This window comes from Rhinatrema bivittatum, chromosome 2 (genome assembly GCF_901001135.1).
Source record: "Rhinatrema bivittatum chromosome 2, aRhiBiv1.1, whole genome shotgun sequence".
Classification (NCBI taxonomy): Eukaryota; Metazoa; Chordata; class Amphibia; order Gymnophiona; family Rhinatrematidae; genus Rhinatrema; species Rhinatrema bivittatum.
The window spans coordinates 608780091-608800149 of record NC_042616.1 but is presented as its reverse complement, the minus strand read 5'-3'; the positions used below and the strand labels follow the sequence as shown (position 1 = coordinate 608800149).

The 20059-nt window shown below is 45.9% G+C and overlaps 1 protein-coding gene across 1 annotated transcript in view; it reads left to right on the top strand.

Moving 5' to 3' along the window:
• Window positions 1-20059, top strand: part of CDH2 (cadherin 2) — a 399350-nt gene that overhangs the window by 332668 nt on the left and 46623 nt on the right. Inside the window, exon 13 of the mRNA XM_029591171.1 lies at window positions 3252-3485. Within this exon, the coding sequence (XP_029447031.1) occupies window positions 3252-3485 (234 nt within the window). The remainder of the gene's footprint in view (window positions 1-3251; window positions 3486-20059) is intronic.

Here is a 20059-nt window from a genome sequence, read left to right as displayed (position 1 = left end):
AACACAACAGGAACCAGGGCTGTGATCTGTGGAATTACCCAGATATTGTTTCCCCCCCCCCCCCCCCTATTATATCCAGCTTACTGTAGTCCAGCTATTACAGCAACAGTCTTTGGTTGGTGGCCATGTATCAGGGCGCCTTCCAGAACTCTGCAATTCTGGGCCCTAAATTCAGCCACTAGGTGTTGGCTGTTGCATGAAGACTGACTCCCTTCCCCCAGGGGGGGGGCACTGCCTCCACAGAATCCCCATCTGCTAGGGATGTGCATTAATTTGAAATAAAAATGGAAAATGGGAGGAATGAGCCCCTTTTCATTTCATAGCAAACGAAACAAATTTGGCACCCAAAGGGCTTTCATCTGTTTTTGGCAAAGTACTGCAAATAGCATGCATATTATTTCATAGAGCATGCACACTATGTGAAATACTTTGCCGAAACCTAAAAAAAACGAAACGCCCAAAAGCAAAATTATAAAAAGAGCCCACAGAAAGCGAAAACAGAAACAAAATTTTTGGCCATGCACATCCCTATCAACCAGTATGGTCAGGAAAGAAACCCAAGTCCCTCCACATGGCAGTACTCAACACGGCCACCAGGCTGGCCCCATCAGATTTTCATTGCTTTCATTTAACTCATTGGTTTCAGTGGGGTTTTCTTCTAGTAAGTACTGAAATTCTACCCAGTGAATTGGGGAAAAAAAGATCAAACAGATTCTTCTAACAGTACCTCCCCTTTAGTCTATTTAAGTCACTCAGAATGGGGTAGGTTCCGAGAACACTAATTCACCATTTCACACTAGCAGAAAAGTATCTTCATAAAAGGGCCAGTTAATCAGGCAGACAGAGTATACACATGCATAAATACAAATGTATCAGCTAAGCTTCTATTTTATTTTATTTTTAATGAAAGCTTATATACAGGCCGATACAGTACAGTGCGCTCCAACGGAGCACATTGTTAACCCTCTATTGGACGCGCGTTTTCGACACGCTAGCGTTACCCCTTATTCAGTAAGGAGCCGAAAATGCATCCAACCCCACCGAACCTAATAGCGCCCGCAACATGCAAAGGTATGTTGATGGCCCTATTAGGTATTCCCACGCAATTCAGAAAACAAAATGTGCAGCCAAGCCGCACATTTTGCTTTCAGAAATTAGCACCTACCCAAAGGTAGGCGCTAATTTCTTCAGGCACTGGGAAAGTGCACAGAAAAGCAGTAAAAACTGCTTTTCTGTGCACCCTCCGACTTAATATCATGGAGATATTAAGTCGGAGGTCCCGAAAGTTTCCAAAAGTTAAAAAAAAAAAAAAAAATTGAAGTCGGCCCGCGGCTGTCGGGTCGAAAACCCGGACGCTCAATTTTGCCGGCGTCCGGTTTCTGAGCCCGTGGCTGTCAGCGGGCTCGAGAACCGATGCCGGCAAAATTGAGCGTCGGCTGTCAAACCCGCTGACAGCCGCCGCTCCGGTCCAAAAGGAGGCGCTAGGGACGCGCTAGTATCCCTAGCGTCTCCTTTTGTCTGTTTTACCGCCGGGCCTCATTTGAATAGAGAATTGCGCGCACAGGAGAGTGGCCTGTGCGCGCACCGGGAGAGCACCTAAATTGACTCTTCAAAATGTACTAGTGATTGGTCCCTAAATATTTAGGATCTACTGTCTCTAGGCTTCTAAATTTAGGTCCCTAAAATGTGGATGGCTGTAGGGACAGGGTAACAGTTGGGGGAAAGAATTAGATGCTTAGCACTGATTTTCAGCACTAGGCACCTAATTTACAGGCCTAAATCTAGGCATATGAACAGCAGTCTTAAATTTAGTCTCCTAAGCTTTAGGGTCTTAAATTTAGGTGAATTTTTAACTGAAATTGTAGCTCTTATGTTTCACTAAGACTAGGTTTCTAAATTTAAGAGCTCAGTTTTGTTTTTTAATTTCTGCCTCTTGTATGTTTCTAGAGAAAACAAGTTTGAAGAAACTAAATTCAGAAAATAATTTGCTTAAATACCACCTGCCTAGAACGAAATGTATTAAAAAGGCGTCTGTTTAAGCATTCCATAATATTTGAGTAATTTCAAATCAATTGGAACCCAAAAAAGATATAATTTTAAAATCCTATGTAATATAATTTTTGATAGATTATACTCTGCATTGTACTTTATTGTTATGCCCAGTTGAATTTAATAGCTGCAATGCAGATGATCTAACTTGTGAAACGCTACTGTGTTAGAGTAGACATCAAACAAAGTTGACTTCCCGGTGTTATAAAAACAATTTGCTATGGGACTTCTCAGATTTAACTAATTATTTGGTTTTGTTTTCTCACTCACGATTAGTTCCCTCCTTGCTGCACTCTTAGTTCCCAGCCTTCCTTGGGGAATCCATACCTCTGGAGTAACAACTCCTTACGGGGGCCAGCTGTAAGGTTAGAGGCCAGCCAGGGATGTCAGATGCATAAGAAAAGAATCCCTAGCCTGAAATAACTTTGTTTACTTTTTTTTTTTTCTTTCAATGATGCCTGTCTCTATGAAAGGGTTTCCTGTTGCTGTACCTGCATGGGAGCACATTTCAAGGTCAAAATGCTGCTTTAAATGAAAAATTGCTATCCTATGTAGATAGCGAGCTCTCTTCAGATAAAGAGCTGGAAATGAAGCACCCAAGGCCAACCCCAACCCTCTCAAGACCTTCATTTGACCACCTGCTTCCTACAGATTTTAATGCTGTGTTTATATATCTAGGGACCTTTGCTTTCAAATCTTTATGATGTTACCCAGGAATTTTTCAGTTTTGATTATAAGAACAAAAATGGGGGGAGAGAAAGTGGAGAAAAAAGGACCCAGGTGGATATGTTTGTTCTTGTTGCAATAAACACTGATAAATTCTGGGGGAAAAATAAAATAAAAACTGAAAATGAAGATCCCTGTATAAATCTTGTATCTCTTACTCAAGGAAAGGAAAGAGTAGCATAATCAAATAGTTGGAAAGGGTAGTTCCCAACATTCACTGTAGGCTCATAGAGAACTATTAGTCGTGTCAGCTTTGACAAAGTTGCTAATGTACAGTAAGATCAAATTAAACTATATCAGCTTCTAAATTCCATTTTGTCTGGCTTAAAAAAAATATCAGCAAGTTATCATTAAACACCTGTTAAATACTGATGGCTGTTTAGGTATTGTTGTGCTAAGGCAGTAGGATCCAATCGCTAACTGATTCACTAAGATCTGCTCCAAGTTTCTCACACCTGCCTTGTTTAATTTTATAGGTTATCATGCTCAACTTAGTCTTAAGATTGGATCTTTGGACAGCGGCCTCTATAAAATCCCAGTAATCATCGCAGATTCTGGAAATCTTCCCATGTCCAACACTTCTGAACTCCTGGTGAAAGTTTGCTTGTGTGATCAGAGTGGAAGCTGCAGTGGTGCGAAGCCGATTGTGGGTCCTGGCCTAGGAACTGGAGCCATCATTGCAATCCTCCTCTGCATAATCATCTTACTCAGTAAGTAAACTGTTTTTTAAAAAATTTCACTGCTTGGTTCTTCCGCCGTTTGGGTGTGGTAGTAAGCAAGCTAAGAAGGAACTGGCTGTTGCATGCTTCATTTAATGGGGTAAAAACTCCTCTCTTCAAAGGAGATACTTTTGGAAAGGAATGAATGCTTGTAACCTCTTTGGGCAATGCTCTTTCCCTGTACGTACCTGATCAGTCGAGACTCCTGGGTTTTGCCTCCGCACCAGCAGATGGAGACAGAGCAAAACTTGTAAGGCTCTGCATAAATACCAGGGTGCCACCCACAGCCTGCCAGTATTATTCTTACTTCAGCAGATGGTACAGGTGCATGGCCCACAGCCTGAATTGGTTTAAAAAAAATAATTGAGACATAGGTTTGTAGTTAGGTTCTTGTGGGACTTCTTTCTCTCATTTAAGTTTTTCTTTTACAAAAAAAAATAATTTAGGTAAGGAGAAGGAAGTTTTCTTGCCCCCCCCCCCCCCGGCGTGGCGCCGATCGCAGCGAACTCCAGGAATTCCCCGCCCTCCCTCTCCCCACAGAGGCCGGTTTCGCGGCCTGTTTCACAGGCGGGGGCAGCAGAGGGTGGACAGGGGGATGACACAGACACCGATTTTGGGGGTTCCTGCAGATCATTTTCGTCGGACTTCATCTTGGCGATGCACCGGGCTTTTAAAGCCCGCAGAACACATAAGTGATGTTCGCCCCAGATGGGGGGGGCTCCGTGGACCCCCTCCCAAGGGAAAAGTTTCCTCCAAGGCCGGAGGGTGTGGCGGGGCAGCCCAGGGCAAAGCGTCCTTTGCGGGCATTTCCCCCCCCCCCCCCCGGGACGACACGGATTCCCCCCTTCATTCTACGGATCAGGAAGCTTTGGACGAACCTTCCCCACCCCCGAGGGAGGGAGAGGGAGAGGGCACACAGATTCAGGGGGCAAACTGGCAGAGCCAGGCCGCAGAGGGCGACGATCCGAGGGTAATCTGCCTCTTCCGCAGGGATGAGCTGGCACCTCTCATCCCAGCCATTTTGGGTGAGCTGGGAATCGCTGCGCCTTCTGAAGAGTCTCGTTTGGGATCTATGGATCCAGTGTTGTTGGGTCTGGGTGCCCCCCCCCCCCCCCTCCACAACGTTACCGTTTCACTTTTCGTCTACGGACCTCCTCTTCAGGGAATGGGATACACCGGATTTGAGCCTGAAGGTCACAAAGGCTATGGATAAGCTTTATCCCTTGCCTGAGGAGGCACTGGAGATCCTTTGGGTGCCGAAGGTGAACGCTGCGGTGTCAGCGGTAACAAAGAGGACTACTATCCCAGTCACGGGAACCACTGAGCTGAAAGATCTTCAGGATCGGAAATTTGAGATACAACTTAAGAAGATTTTCGAAGTGTCCGCCCTGGGGGCTCGAGCTGTGATTTGCAGTAATTTTGCATTACGGGCTGGCCTCCTTTGGGTGCAACAGCTCCTCGCTAACGAAGGTCTTTCTGAGGATGAAGCCAAGCAGGCGGGCCGCCTCGAAGCGGTCGTGGCCTATAGTGCGGACGCCCTATATGACCTACTAAGGACGTTGGCTCGTTCCATGGTTTCGGCAGTCTTGGGCCAGGCGATTGTTGTGGTTGCGCAACTAGGCCGCGGACAGTGCCTCCAGGTCTCAACTGGGCTCCTTGCCATTTAAGGGCAAGCTTCTGTTCGGGAAGGAATTGGACGACATGATCCAGTTGCTGGGTGAGAACAAAGGATACAGACTTCCGGAGGACAGGTCGCGGTCCAGGGGGTCCTTTTCGACCAGGTCTAGGTTTCGAGGAATAGGAAGCCTCGTCCCCCTCGCCCTAGTACCACTTCCTCCTCCTTTCATTCGGGGGGAAGTAGGCAGCAGTCTGTCCTTTCACAGTAGGCATTTTGGTAGACCCGCTGCCGCCTCTTCGACTCCCGGTGGTAAGTCGGCACAATGATGTCCAGCCAGTCCATCCCTACGTACCAAAGGTAGAGAGCAGATTGTCTATCTTTTACGAGTAATGGGCCACAATCACGACAGACCAATGGGTTCTCTCTGTGATAAATCATGGTTACGCGTTAGATTTTGTTCACCCGCCCATTCCGAGATTTTTTCCATCCCCATGCGGACATGCAGACAAGCAGCGAGTGGTCCGTCAGACGTTGGTCCGGCTGTTGGAGCTGGGGGCCATCGTCCCAGTGCCCGCCTCGGAGCAACGAAGAGGACATTACTCCATATACTTCATCGTTCCAAAGAAAGACTGATCCTTTCGGCCCATCCTAGATCTAAAAAGCGTCAACAGATGTCTGCGGCTTCCTCGTTATCGCATGGAGACACTGAGGTCCATGATTGCTTCCGTACGACCGGGGAGTTTCTGGCGTCTCTGGATCTCACGGAGGCATATTTGCACATCGGAATCTGGAAAGAGCATCAGAAACATCTCCGGTACCATGTGTTGAGGCAGCATTACTAGTTTCAAGCATTACCGTTCGGTCTCGCGAAGGCGCCCAGAACTTTCACCAAGTTCTGGGTGCCGACGCATGATGGAGTTGCATCGGGAAGGGTTGTTAGTACATCTGTACCTGCACGATTGGTTGATCCAGGCAAAATCAGAGTCGCTTTGTCGGTCAGCGATACAACTGGTTCTATAATTATTACGCTCGCTCGGCTGGGTAATCAATACTGCCAAGAGTCACCTCAACCCCTCTGTCACTGGAGTTTTTGGGAGCATTATTCAACACGCGGCAGGGGAAAGTTTTTCTCTCCGTCGAGCGCAGTCTCAAATTACAAGGCCAGGTCAGGGCCCTACTGCAGATGCAGCCACCGATAGTTTGGAGTTTGGGACTATCTACAGTTGATAGGGTCCATGGCATCGACGTTGCAACTGGTACCCTGGTCTTTTGCGCATATGCGACCCTTACAAGTGGCGTTGCTCTCCTGCTGGAGTCCGGTATCCAAGCAATTTCATCCCTGGCACGTTCCTGCCTGGAGTGGTCGTTATGTGTGGACAATCTCCTCTGGAGGAGTCTCGCTCATGGCCCCGGAATGGACTGTGGTGACCACGCATGCGAGCCTATCCGGTTGGGGGGCGGTATGCCTGTGAAAGTCCGTTCAGGGGAGCTGGTCCATGACACAGTCTCGCTGGTCAACCTATCGCTTGGAAACCAGGGCGGTGCGTCTGGCGCTACAGGCCTTTCCTCCCCCTGGTTCAGGGAAAGTCGGTCAGGATACTTTCCGACAATGCGACCACAGTGGCCTATATCAATCGTCGGGGGGGGGGACCCGGAGTCACCCACTGGCGTTAGAGGCTCGTCTGCTCATTCATTGGGCGGAACGGCATCTTCTCAGCATTGCCGCATCGCACATAGCGGCGGTAGACAACATTCACGCAGACTTCTTGAGTCGGCATCATCTCGATCCTGGGGAATGAGAGCTTGCAGACAGGGCGTTCCACCTAATCTGTGACATTTGGGGAACGCCGGCCATGGATCTGATGGCGACCTTTCAAAATGCCAAGGCCCCACACTTCTTTGCCCGTCGCAGGGGGTGGATGCCCTGGCGCTTCCTTGGCAGACGTCTGTCCTGCTGTACGTCTTTCCTCCCTGGCCCCTGATAGGCAAAGTGCTTCGTCAAATAGAGAGTCATCCCTCGGAGGTAATTCTGGTGGCTCCCGAGTGGCCACATCACCCATGGTTTGCAGACCTCGTCAATCTGGCGCTGGAGGAACCCCTGCATCTTCCGGCATTACCGGATCATCTTCATCATGGACCCGTCTGTTTCGATCAGGTAGATCGCTTTTGTCTAGCGGCATGGCGTTCGAGAGGCTTCGTTTAAAAGACAGGGGTTATTCGGACGCAGTGGTTTCCACCCTTCTTAGATCGCGCAAGTCATCGACTTCTTTATCATATATACGAGTGTGGAAGGTTTTTGAATCATGGTGTGTTTCGTGCGCAATTCGGGCCACTCGGGCGTTTGTTTCTAATATTTTAGCCTTTCTGCAGGGCGGCTTGGCCAAAGGCCTGTCCTGTAGTTCGTTACGAGTGCAGGTGGCCGCCCTCGGTTGCTTATGTGGTTTGGTAGAAGGGGGGGGGGGCACTGGCATCACACCCAGATGTTGCCCGGCTTCTGAAGGGGGCAAAGCATCTACGCCCTCCTTGGCTTGCTCCGTGTCCGTCCTGGAATTTAAACTTGGTGCTCAAGGCTTTGTGCATCGCACCGATTGAGCCACTGAAGAGGGTGACCTTGAAAGATCTTATGCTGAAGGGAGTGTTTTTGGTTGCAATCTCGTCGGCTAGACGGGTTTCTGACCTTCAGGCTTTGTCCTGCCGGGAACCTTTTTTGCAGATTTCTGAGTCCGGAGTTAGCATTCGTACGGTTCCCTCCTTTCTTTTTTTTTTTTTTTTTTGAAATTTAAGGTTTATTAGAGAAAGATAATACCGACAATACAAAACCATACAGCATCTGTGAAGCATGTACAATAACAAAATTGACAGTAGAATAGATGCAATAAAGACTTACAACAGATTCTCTGCTTTTCTCAGTTATTGTGTAAACATATCCCCCCCTTCTGTTCCCCTCACCCCCCACCCTTCTCCCCTACCATCCCTGGGAGCTCCTGCAAAGGTAGTATGAACAAATAGCATAAGAGAAAATCAGACATAAAAGGAAATCATATCTTCTTCTGTTGTTGTTGCCATGTTAGGTATAAAGACCAGGTACGCTGAAAGGCCCCTATTTGTTTCCGACGGTGCGCCGTAATCTTACTAAGGGTACAAACCTTTGCCACCCGTGACTGAACCTGCAATAATGTAGGTACACCCTGAGACTTCCAGTGTAAAGCTATCTCACATCGAGCAGAGGTGACCACCAATCTAACAAAACGCTGTAAGGCCGTGTCGAGCTGTGGATAGTCTGAGTTAAGCAGGGCAACTATGGGGGTTAGAGTAATAGAAACATGCAATATGTCTGAAAGCCACACAGCCAGTCCCTGCCAAAACTGGGAAACAGCAGCACACTCCCACCACATATGATAAAAGGAACCTCGCTCCCCACAACCCCTCCAGCACCGATCCGAGGCCGTGGAATAAATTTTATGGAGTTTAGCGGGGGTATAATGCCACCGATAGAGGAGTTTGAAACTATTTTCCAAGTAGGAGGCTGAGATAAGACCCTTACACCCCACTGTAAAGATAGTGTCCCAAAAGTCGTCACCCTGCGGGGACCCCAGATCAGCCTCCCAGGCGGACAGGAATGTTGGGCGCGTGCCCATACCCTGAAGGAGCAGCTTATAAATTTTGGACATTAAGTGCTGTACTTTGTCAGCCGCTCGGCAGAAATTCTCAAAGAGACCAATTGGCTGGAGTAAATCCCGGGAAATATGGGTCGCTCTTGCGTAACTCATTAGTTGGAGGTAGCGATAGAAATCCCCCTGAGGTAAGTCATGCCGGGCCTGGAGAGTGGAGAACGTCACCCACGAGGAGTGCTCCCAGAAGTGACTATAATTATAAAGACCCTTAGCCAACCAATCTGCAAAGACCTGCGGAGCTGTACCCCCCAAGAATGACCCAGAGTGAAAGGGGGAAAAAAGGACCGACCCCACCTTGGACCCCACCACCTGAGGCTTCCATTTATACCAAAGGTGTAAGGTACACTGAATCGTGTCCGGTAGGCCTTCCAATTTGGGCCCAGAGCTAGGAGGTTGCCAGAGGATATTAGTCAGCAGGTGTGGCCCGATAAGTTCCTGCTCCAGAATCGCCCAAGGTTTGCGGGCGGTGGTTCTGTGCCAATCAACAACAGCTCGTAATTGAGCCGCAACATAATATCGTAATAAGTTAGGCACTGCAAGGCCCCCCCGCACCCGAGGTTGAAACAATACTTTCTGGGCCACCCTGGGGTGCTTCCCCTGCCACAGGAATTTCATAATCCTGCGTTGCCACTTGAGAAGCAGTGCAGTTGGTATGACGCAAGGAATGGTCTGGAAAAGGTATCCAATCCGGGGCAGGATGTTCATTTTAAAAGTAGCAATTCGTCCCAGCCACGAAATGTGGTATCGATTCCACTCCTCCATTTCCCTGTACAATTTAGCGAGAAGAGGTGGATAGTTAAGCCTAAAAACATCAGAATGAGCCCCTATAAATATACCTAGGTATTTAATTTTCTCCTTTGCCCATTTAAAAGCAAAACGGGCTTTCAGATCCCGTGCCTGGTCCTCCGGTAACGTAATATTAAGGATTTCGGTTTTGTCCCAATTAATGGAGTAGCCAGACACTTGACTGAAGGTTTTAATAATCTCTACCACGGCTGGCAACGATTGCTGAGGGTCCGCAAGGGCCAGAATGACATCATCAGCAAACATCGCCAACTTGGAGGAATATGACCCCACACTAATGCCCATCACGTCCCTTGACAACCGGATCCGTTGGGCCAAAGGTTCTAGTAAATAGGGCAAATAGTAATGGAGAGAGCGGGCAACCTTGGCGGGTGCCCCGCTCAACAATAAAGAACGGGGAATAGCCCCCATTTACCTTAATGCAGGCCCTCTGTTTATCATATAATTTCTGAATCCAGGTAATGAAAAAAGGCCCAAAACCCATGGTATGCAAGACTTGAAATAAAAAAGGCCAGTGAACCAAATCAAAGGCCTTTTCCGCATCCATAGCCATAAAAAGAAAGGGGATATGATGGCGCTTAACCCACCAGAGGGAATCCAACAACTTCCGCACATTATCGGACGCCATGCGACCAGGGATAAAACCGGCCTGATCCGGGTGAATGAGTTGTGCTACATAACCGTTAAGCCTGTTAGCCAGAATTTTAGCCAGAAGCTTGAGGTCTATGTTCAGCAATGAGATGGGCCTATAAGAGCCACACTTGGTAGGGTCCCGTCCCGGCTTTGCAATGATCGTTATACCCGCCACATTAGAATTAGGATTCAAAACCCCCTCGTGTCGCAAGGCATTAAACATGGCCGTAAGTGGGGTAAGTAAATCACCGGCAAAGCATTGATAAAACCGGGCAGTAAACCCATCCAGCCCCGGGGACTTGCCAGCCTTAAGTTGCTTAATGGCAAATAACACCTCAGATTCTGAGATATCCTTGTCTAGCGTATCCCTGGCGGACTCTGATAACTGGGATAAGGGAGTGTCCTGTAAAAAGGATTGTATGTCCCTGAACTCTATAGAGTGGTTATGGGAATACAGTGCAGAATAAAATTGTAAAAAGCAGTCACGGATCGCATCATTGGAGGTAAGTGGTGCACCATGAGCACCTACAATTTTAGTAATAGTGTTTTGTAAGCGTTTGGCTCTCAACTTATGCGCAAGCAACTTCCCCGCTTTATTGCCCCCTTCAAAGTATACTTGTTCCGTTTGCTCCAGCTCATGCGCAATTTTGGCCGCATCCAGCGCCCCAAGTTGCGATCGGTAGTCAGCTAAGGCCAAACGGAGCACTTCAGTGGGGGTTTGCTTGTGGCGCTGTTCTAAGTCCAATAATTTGGCAGTCAGGAGCGAACGTTCCCGCTGGGTCTCCTTTTTAACCCAAGAGGCCCGAGCTATAAAAGTCCCCCTAAGCACTGCCTTTAAACAGTCCCAGTAAGTGATGGGCGAGATGTCAGGGTGAAGGTTATGAGAACTGTAATCTGTAAGTTCCCGCCGACATTGATCCACAAAGGAGTCACTGTCAAGTAAGCTATCGTTTAGGCGCCAAAAGCGTTGGCCTTTGTCATAATTAGGGAAAGTCAGCTCAGCCCACACCGGAGCATGATCGGACCACGTGATCGACTCTATAACCCCTTTGCGCACATTTTGGATCACTCCCCTATCCACAAAAACATAGTCTATCCTAGTGTATAGGTTATGGGGGTTCGAGAAAAAAGTATAATCCCTCTGGGTGGAATGCAAAAAGCGCCACACATCTACCAGCTGAAAGTGGTCCAAAAAAGCAAGGAGGCTATTGCGGTCTCTTTTCAAAGTAGAACATCGCCCCCCCGAGGAATCAAGACCAGGGTCTAAGGGCAGATTGCAATCTCCCATCACCATCAAGTGACCCACTTTTTTCAAGAGGACCAGCTTCACCAGTGCATCATAAAATTTGGCTTGGTGAACATTGGGGGCATATACGTTAAGCAATGTATACGAGACCCCAGCAATATTAAGGACCAGCAATAAATATCTACCCAAAGGGTCAGCAACACTGTCAAGCAATTCAAAAGCAAAGTCCTTGTGAAATAGAATCCCCACACCTGCATATTTAGCAGCTTTAGAGCTAGCCGCCCAATACTGATGCGGGTAAAGGGCAGAGCTCATTAAATGCTCATAGCGCCGCTTTAAATGTGTCTCCTGGAGACAAGCAATCGCAATATCAGCACGCTGCAGATCTTTATATAGTAATTTACGCTTACGGTGCGTATTCAGTCCCTTAACATTAAAGGACTGTACCTTAAAGGTAGCCATCCGGACAAGTGATGGTGCATTTCAAGTGCCCCAGCGTATATAGAGCAGACAGAGATAAGAGAAGGAGAGGTCCCCCCATGAAACAAGAGACAACTAAACATAGTACCAAGCAGCACGTAGCCCTCAGTGAGCCGGGCAGTAAACAACAAGGCAATGCACTCCCAGAGAGGAGATCCCCACTATTCCCCATTCCCCCCCTCCCCCCCTCCCAAAGGAACCACAATCATCTCTTGGGTCCCCCATCATCTAGGGGTGAGTGAAGACAGCGTCCCAGGTGCCGTCCCACCCGGCAGCATCAGCATATTATCAAACATATAACCAGTAACCAAACCCTCCACGTCCGGTGCGGCTTAACAAGAAACAGTGTCAAAGCCTTCAGAGCCAAAGCAGCCAGATCATGTAGGGGCTCTGTTCGTGATATCTGGATCCGGGGTGCGTCGCAGTCTCTTTCCCCCCTTTCCCATCCGCTGCCAGCGAGGTTCCTCCCTGCGGTCGGCACGTGGCGAGGAAGATGGCGGCAAATCCGTCACAGTATAGCCAAGGTCCTTCAAGATGCCCGCCGCTTCATGCACGGATTGTGCCTTGTGCGTTGTACCTTGCACAGTAAAGCTGAGGCCAAAGGGGAAGAGCCAGCGGTACCGGATGTTTTCTTTAATCAAAACAGCAGTAATAGGTTTCATAGCCTGGCGTTTCTTCATAGTAGTCGGGGAAACATCAGCATAGACTTGCACATCATGTCCCTGCCGCTGCACCTTCCCCCTCTGGTGCGCCAGGGCCAGGATCTTCTCTTTCACAGGGAAATCATGGAAGCAAGCGATCACATCCTTGGGTTGATTAGGAGCTCTCTGACCCTGGACCCTGTGAGCCCGTTCCAGCTTGACCACTAGAGACCCTCCAGAGCCTGCAGCATTTTGGTTTGCATCTTGCTGTAATAAATCAGTGCAAAGCTCTGTAATAACTTGCACACAGTTAGCAAAGTCAGAGGTCTCAGGAATGCCCCGAAAGCGCAGATTAGCCCTCCTATTCCTGTTTTCTAAATCTTCCAGTTTGGAGGAGAGTTGCTGAATTTCACTAGCCATTTCCTTATGGCTATTCTGCAGCGAGCTCATTTTATCTGCCTGAGATTCAGTGAGGGTTTCATACTCAAAAAGCCTCCTCCCCATTTCACACAGTTCCTCCTTCATTTCACCCACCGTTTCACGGATCTCAGATTTAAAAGAATTGAGATCGTGGCTGAGCTCCCCAAACCAAGCCTTAAACTCACCCCGAGTAGGGATTTCCGAATCGGGGAGTGCCGGTGCTGCAGCTGAGGCCTCAGAGATCGCTTCTCCCGTCACGGTGGCCATTTTGTTTTTTTCAGGAGAATTTTCCCGGGCCGATTTCTGGTAGGAAAACTTGCAAAAGTCGGGTTTGGGGGCCCGATTCGCCATCAGCAGCCTTCGGGGGTGAGCTTGGTGTTGGAGCCGCGTCAAAAGGTGGAGGGATGGCTACAATATTATCTGGATGCTATCCGGCATAGCCAGGAGCTCCAGGCTAGGCTGCCACTCGAGCCGCTGACGTCATCAGCCCCCCGGTTCCCTCCTTTCTACCAAAAGTGGTTTCTGCTTTTCATTTGAACCAGTTGGTGGAGCTCCCATCGTTTTCTGGCCTCGACAGTTCGGATCCCTTTTCCAAGGAACTAAAGACGTTGGATGTGCGTAAGGCTATCTTACGCTATTTGGATGTTACTAAGGATTTCGATTGTCTGATCATCTCTTTGTCATCTGGAAGGGTCCCAAAAAGGGTAATATGGCGTCTAAAGCCACTATTTCGTGGTGGTTGAAGGAGGCCATTAATTCCGCATACCTTCTAGGTGGTCGGCCTGTGCCTTTGGGACTGAAGGCACAGTCAACTCTTTCCCAGGCGGCCTCCTGGGCGGAGTGTCATCAGATTTCCACTCAAGAGATCTGCAGAGCAGCGACTTGGAAATCGTTGCATACGTTTGCCAGTCATTGGCTGGATGTGCAGGATACCAGAGAGGGAAATTTCGGAGCAGGTGTCTTGAAAGCGGGCCTCTCCGGGTCCCATCCCAAGTAGTTTAAGCTCTGGTACATCCCAGGAGTCTGGACTGATCCGGGTACGTACAGGGAAAAGAAAATTAGATCTTACCTCTGTTAATTTTCGTTCCTGTAGTATCAGTCCAGAGTCCCACCACTTCTGCATTAAGTTCGGAGAGTCCGCTGTTCATAAGGCTGCTCTGGGGTTTTTTTGAGCTGGAAGATTCCTTTACATGAGTTTTTCCGTTGCAGGTCAAGTTTTTTGTTGGGAGTACTGACCCGAGGGTTCTCCGGTTAACCTTCATGTATATAGTTAGTTTGCAGTGGGAGTTATTCTGCTTTGACATTACGTAATACTGGCAGGCTGTGGGTGGCACCCTAGTATTTATGCAGAGCCTTACAAGTTTTGCTCTGTCTCCATCTGCTGGTGCGGAGGCAAAACCCAGGAGTCTGGACCGATCCTTGGTACTACAGGAACGAAAATTAACAGAGGTAAGACCTAATTTTCTTTTGGCCATCTTTTTCTATTAGTATTCCCTGGCTCATGACATGGGGAGAGAAGCCTCCCAAATTTGTTCATCTCTTTATCTGCTTTGTCATTGAGAGAAATTCAGATAAATTCCATCTTCACACAAACTTGCCTAATTCTGGACTCTCTTGAATTTCTGGTCTGCCACATTTTACAGTTAGAGATTTTTATTTTAATGTTTTGGGATGCTTTCTCTGTTTGGCTTCTGGTATTTATATGATTAAAGGTTTTCAAAGCTTTCCTTGGCCTGTATCTCATCGTTCTTTTCCTTACCACTGCTGCTTTCTGTACATATCTGTGTCTGCGCTTGCTTCACCACTAACATACTATTTTTTTTCCACTTAAGTCTCATCACTGTATTAGCCTTTCTGTATCTCTCTTTTTTCTTGAACTCCTGAGTGTGATCTGAAACTCAACTAACGTGTCAACCTCCACGTTTTATTTAATCCTCCTTTCTCCACCATGAGCCTCCATGGATTTGTTGCCTTCAATTGACCACCTGCCTCTATTAATGGCCTGTTCTAGAACATGACGCTTCCTTGTCCTTTTCCACTCTTTTTGTCCCACATAACCGAATCTGATAAAAAGATAAGGAACAGTTTTTCATAACACTGTTGAGAGGAAGAATGAGCATGGTCCATTGTCCATCTTCCTAGAATACATGAACATAGTTGGTGATAGCACGTTTTTCCTTCTCTTTGCAACATTCTTTTTCCAGTACTTCCGGATATTTCCAGAAGTTCGCCTGGCATTACGCCCTAATTTTCAGTAAATGTTTAGACTTCTGCCATTATTTTCTTTCTTCTCAGATGGCCATTCTATAACTTCATGCTTGCACAACTGTTTTAATAAAGTTTTTTTTGTTGTTGTTTTTATGAACTGATCGATAACAAGTCACCAGTAATTTTTATGTAGCACATATCCGTTCCAATGCGCAATGGCTGTGGGTGCAGCTGGTCAGTTTTATATACATATTATCCTTTTTATTTTATTTTGGTTTAACAAATTTGTATTTATAATCTTTCAGAACTGGATGGGCTGTATGTGATTGTAGGACTGGGAAAGATAATTTTCATCCTGCTATATTATCTATATTGAACTTTATCAAACTTTAGGGGAGTTTTTGGTTGGATACATGGAAAATAATCCTTTACTCTGTGTTTCATTTTGCAAACCCCTCCTGGGATAGGTGATATAGATCAGAGGATCTTGGGCAGTAAAGCAAGTGTTGTGCTTAAAATTCTATATGTTTATTATTTTGATGGAGGGGAAAAATCTTAGAAAATATGTGGGATGCAGTTTTATAGATTAGCAGACATGGCATTTGTGGATCTGAGAGCAAGGATGGGCAAACTTTTTTGTGCTGTGCCACATTATCACGTTATCGAGCACAACGAGGGCTGGTGGTGGGGGCTGTCTTCCCTTGGAGCTCCTTGATGCAACAGTCAAACCCCCAGTACTTGCTGCAGGCGTTTCAGTATCCAGCAGGCTTAAGCCCCATCATTTTTAGCTCCCAAGGAGCCCCTTCAATCATGGATCCCAGCCTCTACCAAAATCAGAAAAACCTTCAACCCAATACGTACAAGGCGTTTTCCCAGCTAGCAGACTACCTCACCTCGATCACAAATGCAGAACACACAGACCCTCACCAAATAAAAATAGAGGCTATAACGTATAAATAGTAAGGTGCAGACAAAATCTGGACTTAAACCATTAAAAGCCAGACTCATATGCAGGGCAATAATGCAAAAACAGAAATAACACCATTCTTCATAAAACAAAATCAAGAAATATAAATCATTCATAATAATGAGGAAACCTATTAATATTTCAAAACAGATGACAAATAGAACAGAGTGAGGATAAAAAAAACTTTAAACATTTCCCCAAAATCAATAAACTATTTCAGAACAGTAGACTTATCAAGCACACAATAATTAAAACTAATAAAGATAAATATTCACCCCCTCTCCTTACCTGGAAATGTTTCATTTCCAGCCTCCCTGAGATTGTAGAGGGGTTAGTAGGAGGAAGGAGAGGAAGGTACATACAAACTTCCTCCTCTCTCTCTTTCATATATACACATGTTCATTAACACAACACTCATGCACCCTTCTGCCTTCTCTTCTCACTTCCCTCTTCTACTTCCTCCTCCCTTTTCCCTCTCACTCACCTTCAGTCATTCACCCCCCCCCCTCACTCACCCTCTGTCACTCAATCCCTCCCCTTTGTCACACACTCCCATTAAATGCCCTCACTTTCCCTCTGTCACTTACCTCTTCACTTCCACTCACCCTTTTCCCTTGCTTCATTCTCAGCCTGCCCTCTGTCACTCACACCTCATTCCCACTCGTCTCGTCTCCCATTCATTCCCTTTGTTTTCCTCCCCTCCCATTCCTCCCTTTCCCTCTGTCACTCACCCTCTTCTATCACATTCTCACTATCTTCCCACTGTCACTTGCCCCTCCCTCCCTTCCCATTTGTTCCCTTCCCTGATACTCACTGCCTCCCTCCCAGTCATTCGCTCTCTCCTTCCCACTCATTCATGTCCTTTCCATTTCACTCTCACCATAATCATCCCTTTCTCTTCCTTCCTCTCTCACAAGGAAGGGGAGGAATGGGAGGGAGGGAGTGGGAATGAGGTGTGAGTGACAGAGGGAAGGGTGAGAATGAAGCAAGGGGAAAGGGTGAGTGGAAGCGAAGAGGTAAGTGACATAATGCTTCTCCTTCTGTCCCATCCCTTCCTCTCCTTTGCCTTCCCATTTTACCTCTCCTCCTCACAGCAGCGTGGGTGGGAAACCTGCCCACGCCCCACACATAATGCAGAGTTTCCAAGCGATAGGTGGGCCAGAATAAAATCCGTGAGGGGCAGAATTTGGCCCCCCCACTGTGATAGAAAGTATTCATTTCATTGAACAGTGTTTTAACTCTTGATTTCTCATTTGTTTTGCAATACCTTCATACGGGGAGAGCTTTTTCTTTTCCTTTCTGAAAATCCTATTCATACATTTACATGTTTAGCCCTTCTAAAAAAAAAAAAAAAAAAAATTTTTTTTCCAGAGTGTTGGATTGTTGGTGTGAAATAAGACTTAATAACTATGTCCCTAATAGTCCCCAAACTGAACATGCTTATTCCTCCACTTATGAAAAATTGTTCCATATCTTTATCTGATTTCGGTTTTAAAATCTTTCTCATGATGGATTCAGCTATTCTTGTCCATGAATGTCACTCCAGGTATGGATGCAATGGTGATCGGGAATACTTTGTAAGGCTTTTCTGAGAGGGCATCTAAATTTTTTCAAAGCATGTAGAAGAAAACAATCAATAAGAGCAAAAAAAGCTTGAAATGGAAATTACTGTCTTGAAGAGTTATCTTCCTGCTCTGGTAACTATGGTTTACTCGTAGAGGCCAGGATTGTTCATTAGCGCACTCTTCAATAGGTGTGCTGAAAAACAAAGGCTTTGGTCTAAAGGTAAAAATGTCAAAAGCTAGATGTTTGGAAAGCTCTGAAATCTATAGTTGGAAAGATGTTTTGTAACCAGGATTCGTTCCTCTAAATATTACTTCCTTCATTTTTCATGGGGATTTTTAACATATTAAATGGCGATATCACATATTTGATGATGGAGATGTGTACTTTAAAAGAAAGAAAGGGGGGGGCGGTTGCTGAAACCCATGGATATGAAACCCCCCACTGGGGGGGTTTTCTTTCTCACTGAACATCAGCTTGGGAAATAGTTTATCACTTGTCTAGCATAACTGACTGGATATTTTGGAGAAGATGTCTGGAGGAAAAGATGAAGGTGAGCTGGAACCAGAATAGGACATGGCCTGGAAAAAAATTCAGATCTAAGGAAAAAAAATACAAAACATGTTTATTAGAGATGACTCAGAAGTGAAAATACAAAACATTTTTATTAGAGATGACTCAGAAGACTCTGGGAGAAGGCGAAGATGTAAGTATGGCAATATCGGAGAACAGCCCCTCTTATGAGGGTTATGAACATACAATAGGATATTAAAACTTTGAGAATAGAACCGTGGTCCATAATTAAATTTAAGGCAATATAAATGATATTGGGGCAGGGGGAGTGTATTGTTTCTTTAAAGGGGATTAGAGAGAAAGCTAGGGAGAATTGAGATATAAGAGGAGTTGCTGAGAGGAGGACAGAATGGGCATAGAGCTTTGCTCTTGATATAGGATGTGGGTCTCAAGTTTTTGAGCTTAGCATTTTCAGAGAAATGATAAATTAGAATTATACAGAATAAAGTTGTGGGGCGGATTAGATTCTCGGAATAGTAGTAATCTTGAAGGCCTATAATATAAGGGTTGGAGGGAAGGGATGCAATATGGTCTATGGAGAGGCGGAATATGCTTTATTGGTTAATGTGCTGGTATATAGTACATACTGTAAGTTAATCAGATCTTCAGAGGGATAGCTGTGTTAGTCTGGTGTAGCAATCATAAGAGGTGGGGGTGGTACCTTATAGACTAACCAATTTGGTCTCAAGAACCCTGTTCTTGAAAGCTCATGCCTCAATAAATTGGTTAGTCTATAACGTTCCACCCACCCGCCTCTTGTCATTTTTCTAAGTTCATCTGTTATTGAGGGTTTAGAATGGGTTAAAGAGTGTGGAGTAAGGGATGTTGAGAAAAGAAATTGATATTTTGGGAGATTTCTCCCTGATTGTTGGGTGGAAGGGTAAGGTTTTGTTTATGATTTAAAATACATTGGCAGCAGAACAATTCTGGAATGTGAAGGTCCCAGTTTTAAAAAAGGGCCTCTCTTACTGAGGGGGAAGGAGTAGGTATCTTATTCTTAAAACAAAAACTTTTCAGGTGGATAAAATTAAAAATTAAGAGATCCAGCTGCTAGATTTATAATAGAGCAATGAATCAGATAATGATAGATTCAGTCTACCCTTAATGTGAATCAAATAGGTTTTATGTCAGATTTACTCACTGAGCTATCAACATTTGTGGAGGGGTGCATTCTTTTGGTAAGGAACTTTAATCTTGTCCGAAACCCCAATTTAGAGAGCAGGGAAAATCAGTAGCTTCATGAGCAATAAGGTTAATGTTCTTAAGCATATGGATGGTAGATTGAGACCTATGGAGACATATGCACAGAGGGGATAGAGAACACACTTTTTACTCTTCCTCTCATAATTCTTCCTCATGAATTAATATTTTCTTTTAGTGTAAAAACTTGGTATCAGCTGTCAAAGAATCCTTGATAGGCGACACATGGTCTGGCCATATCCTGGTGAAAATGTTTTCACTTCAAAGATAACTTCTGAAGTCTGAAGCATTGGCTCTTAGAACCATCTGTTCTCAACAACCCATAGTGTGTTGAAGCTACTAGGCAGAGCTTAATTGAGTTTCTTTTAGTAAGAATAAGACCCCAAAGGTGGCAAAAGCATATAATTTGGGATGCAACTAAAGCTGTTAGAGGGAAACAAATGTTACTCAAAAACAAGCTCTACACAGCCAATGCGAAGAGAGAGTTGCAACTTCTGGAAAAATTGAGAACTCTGGAGCACTTGAATAAGAGAGATTT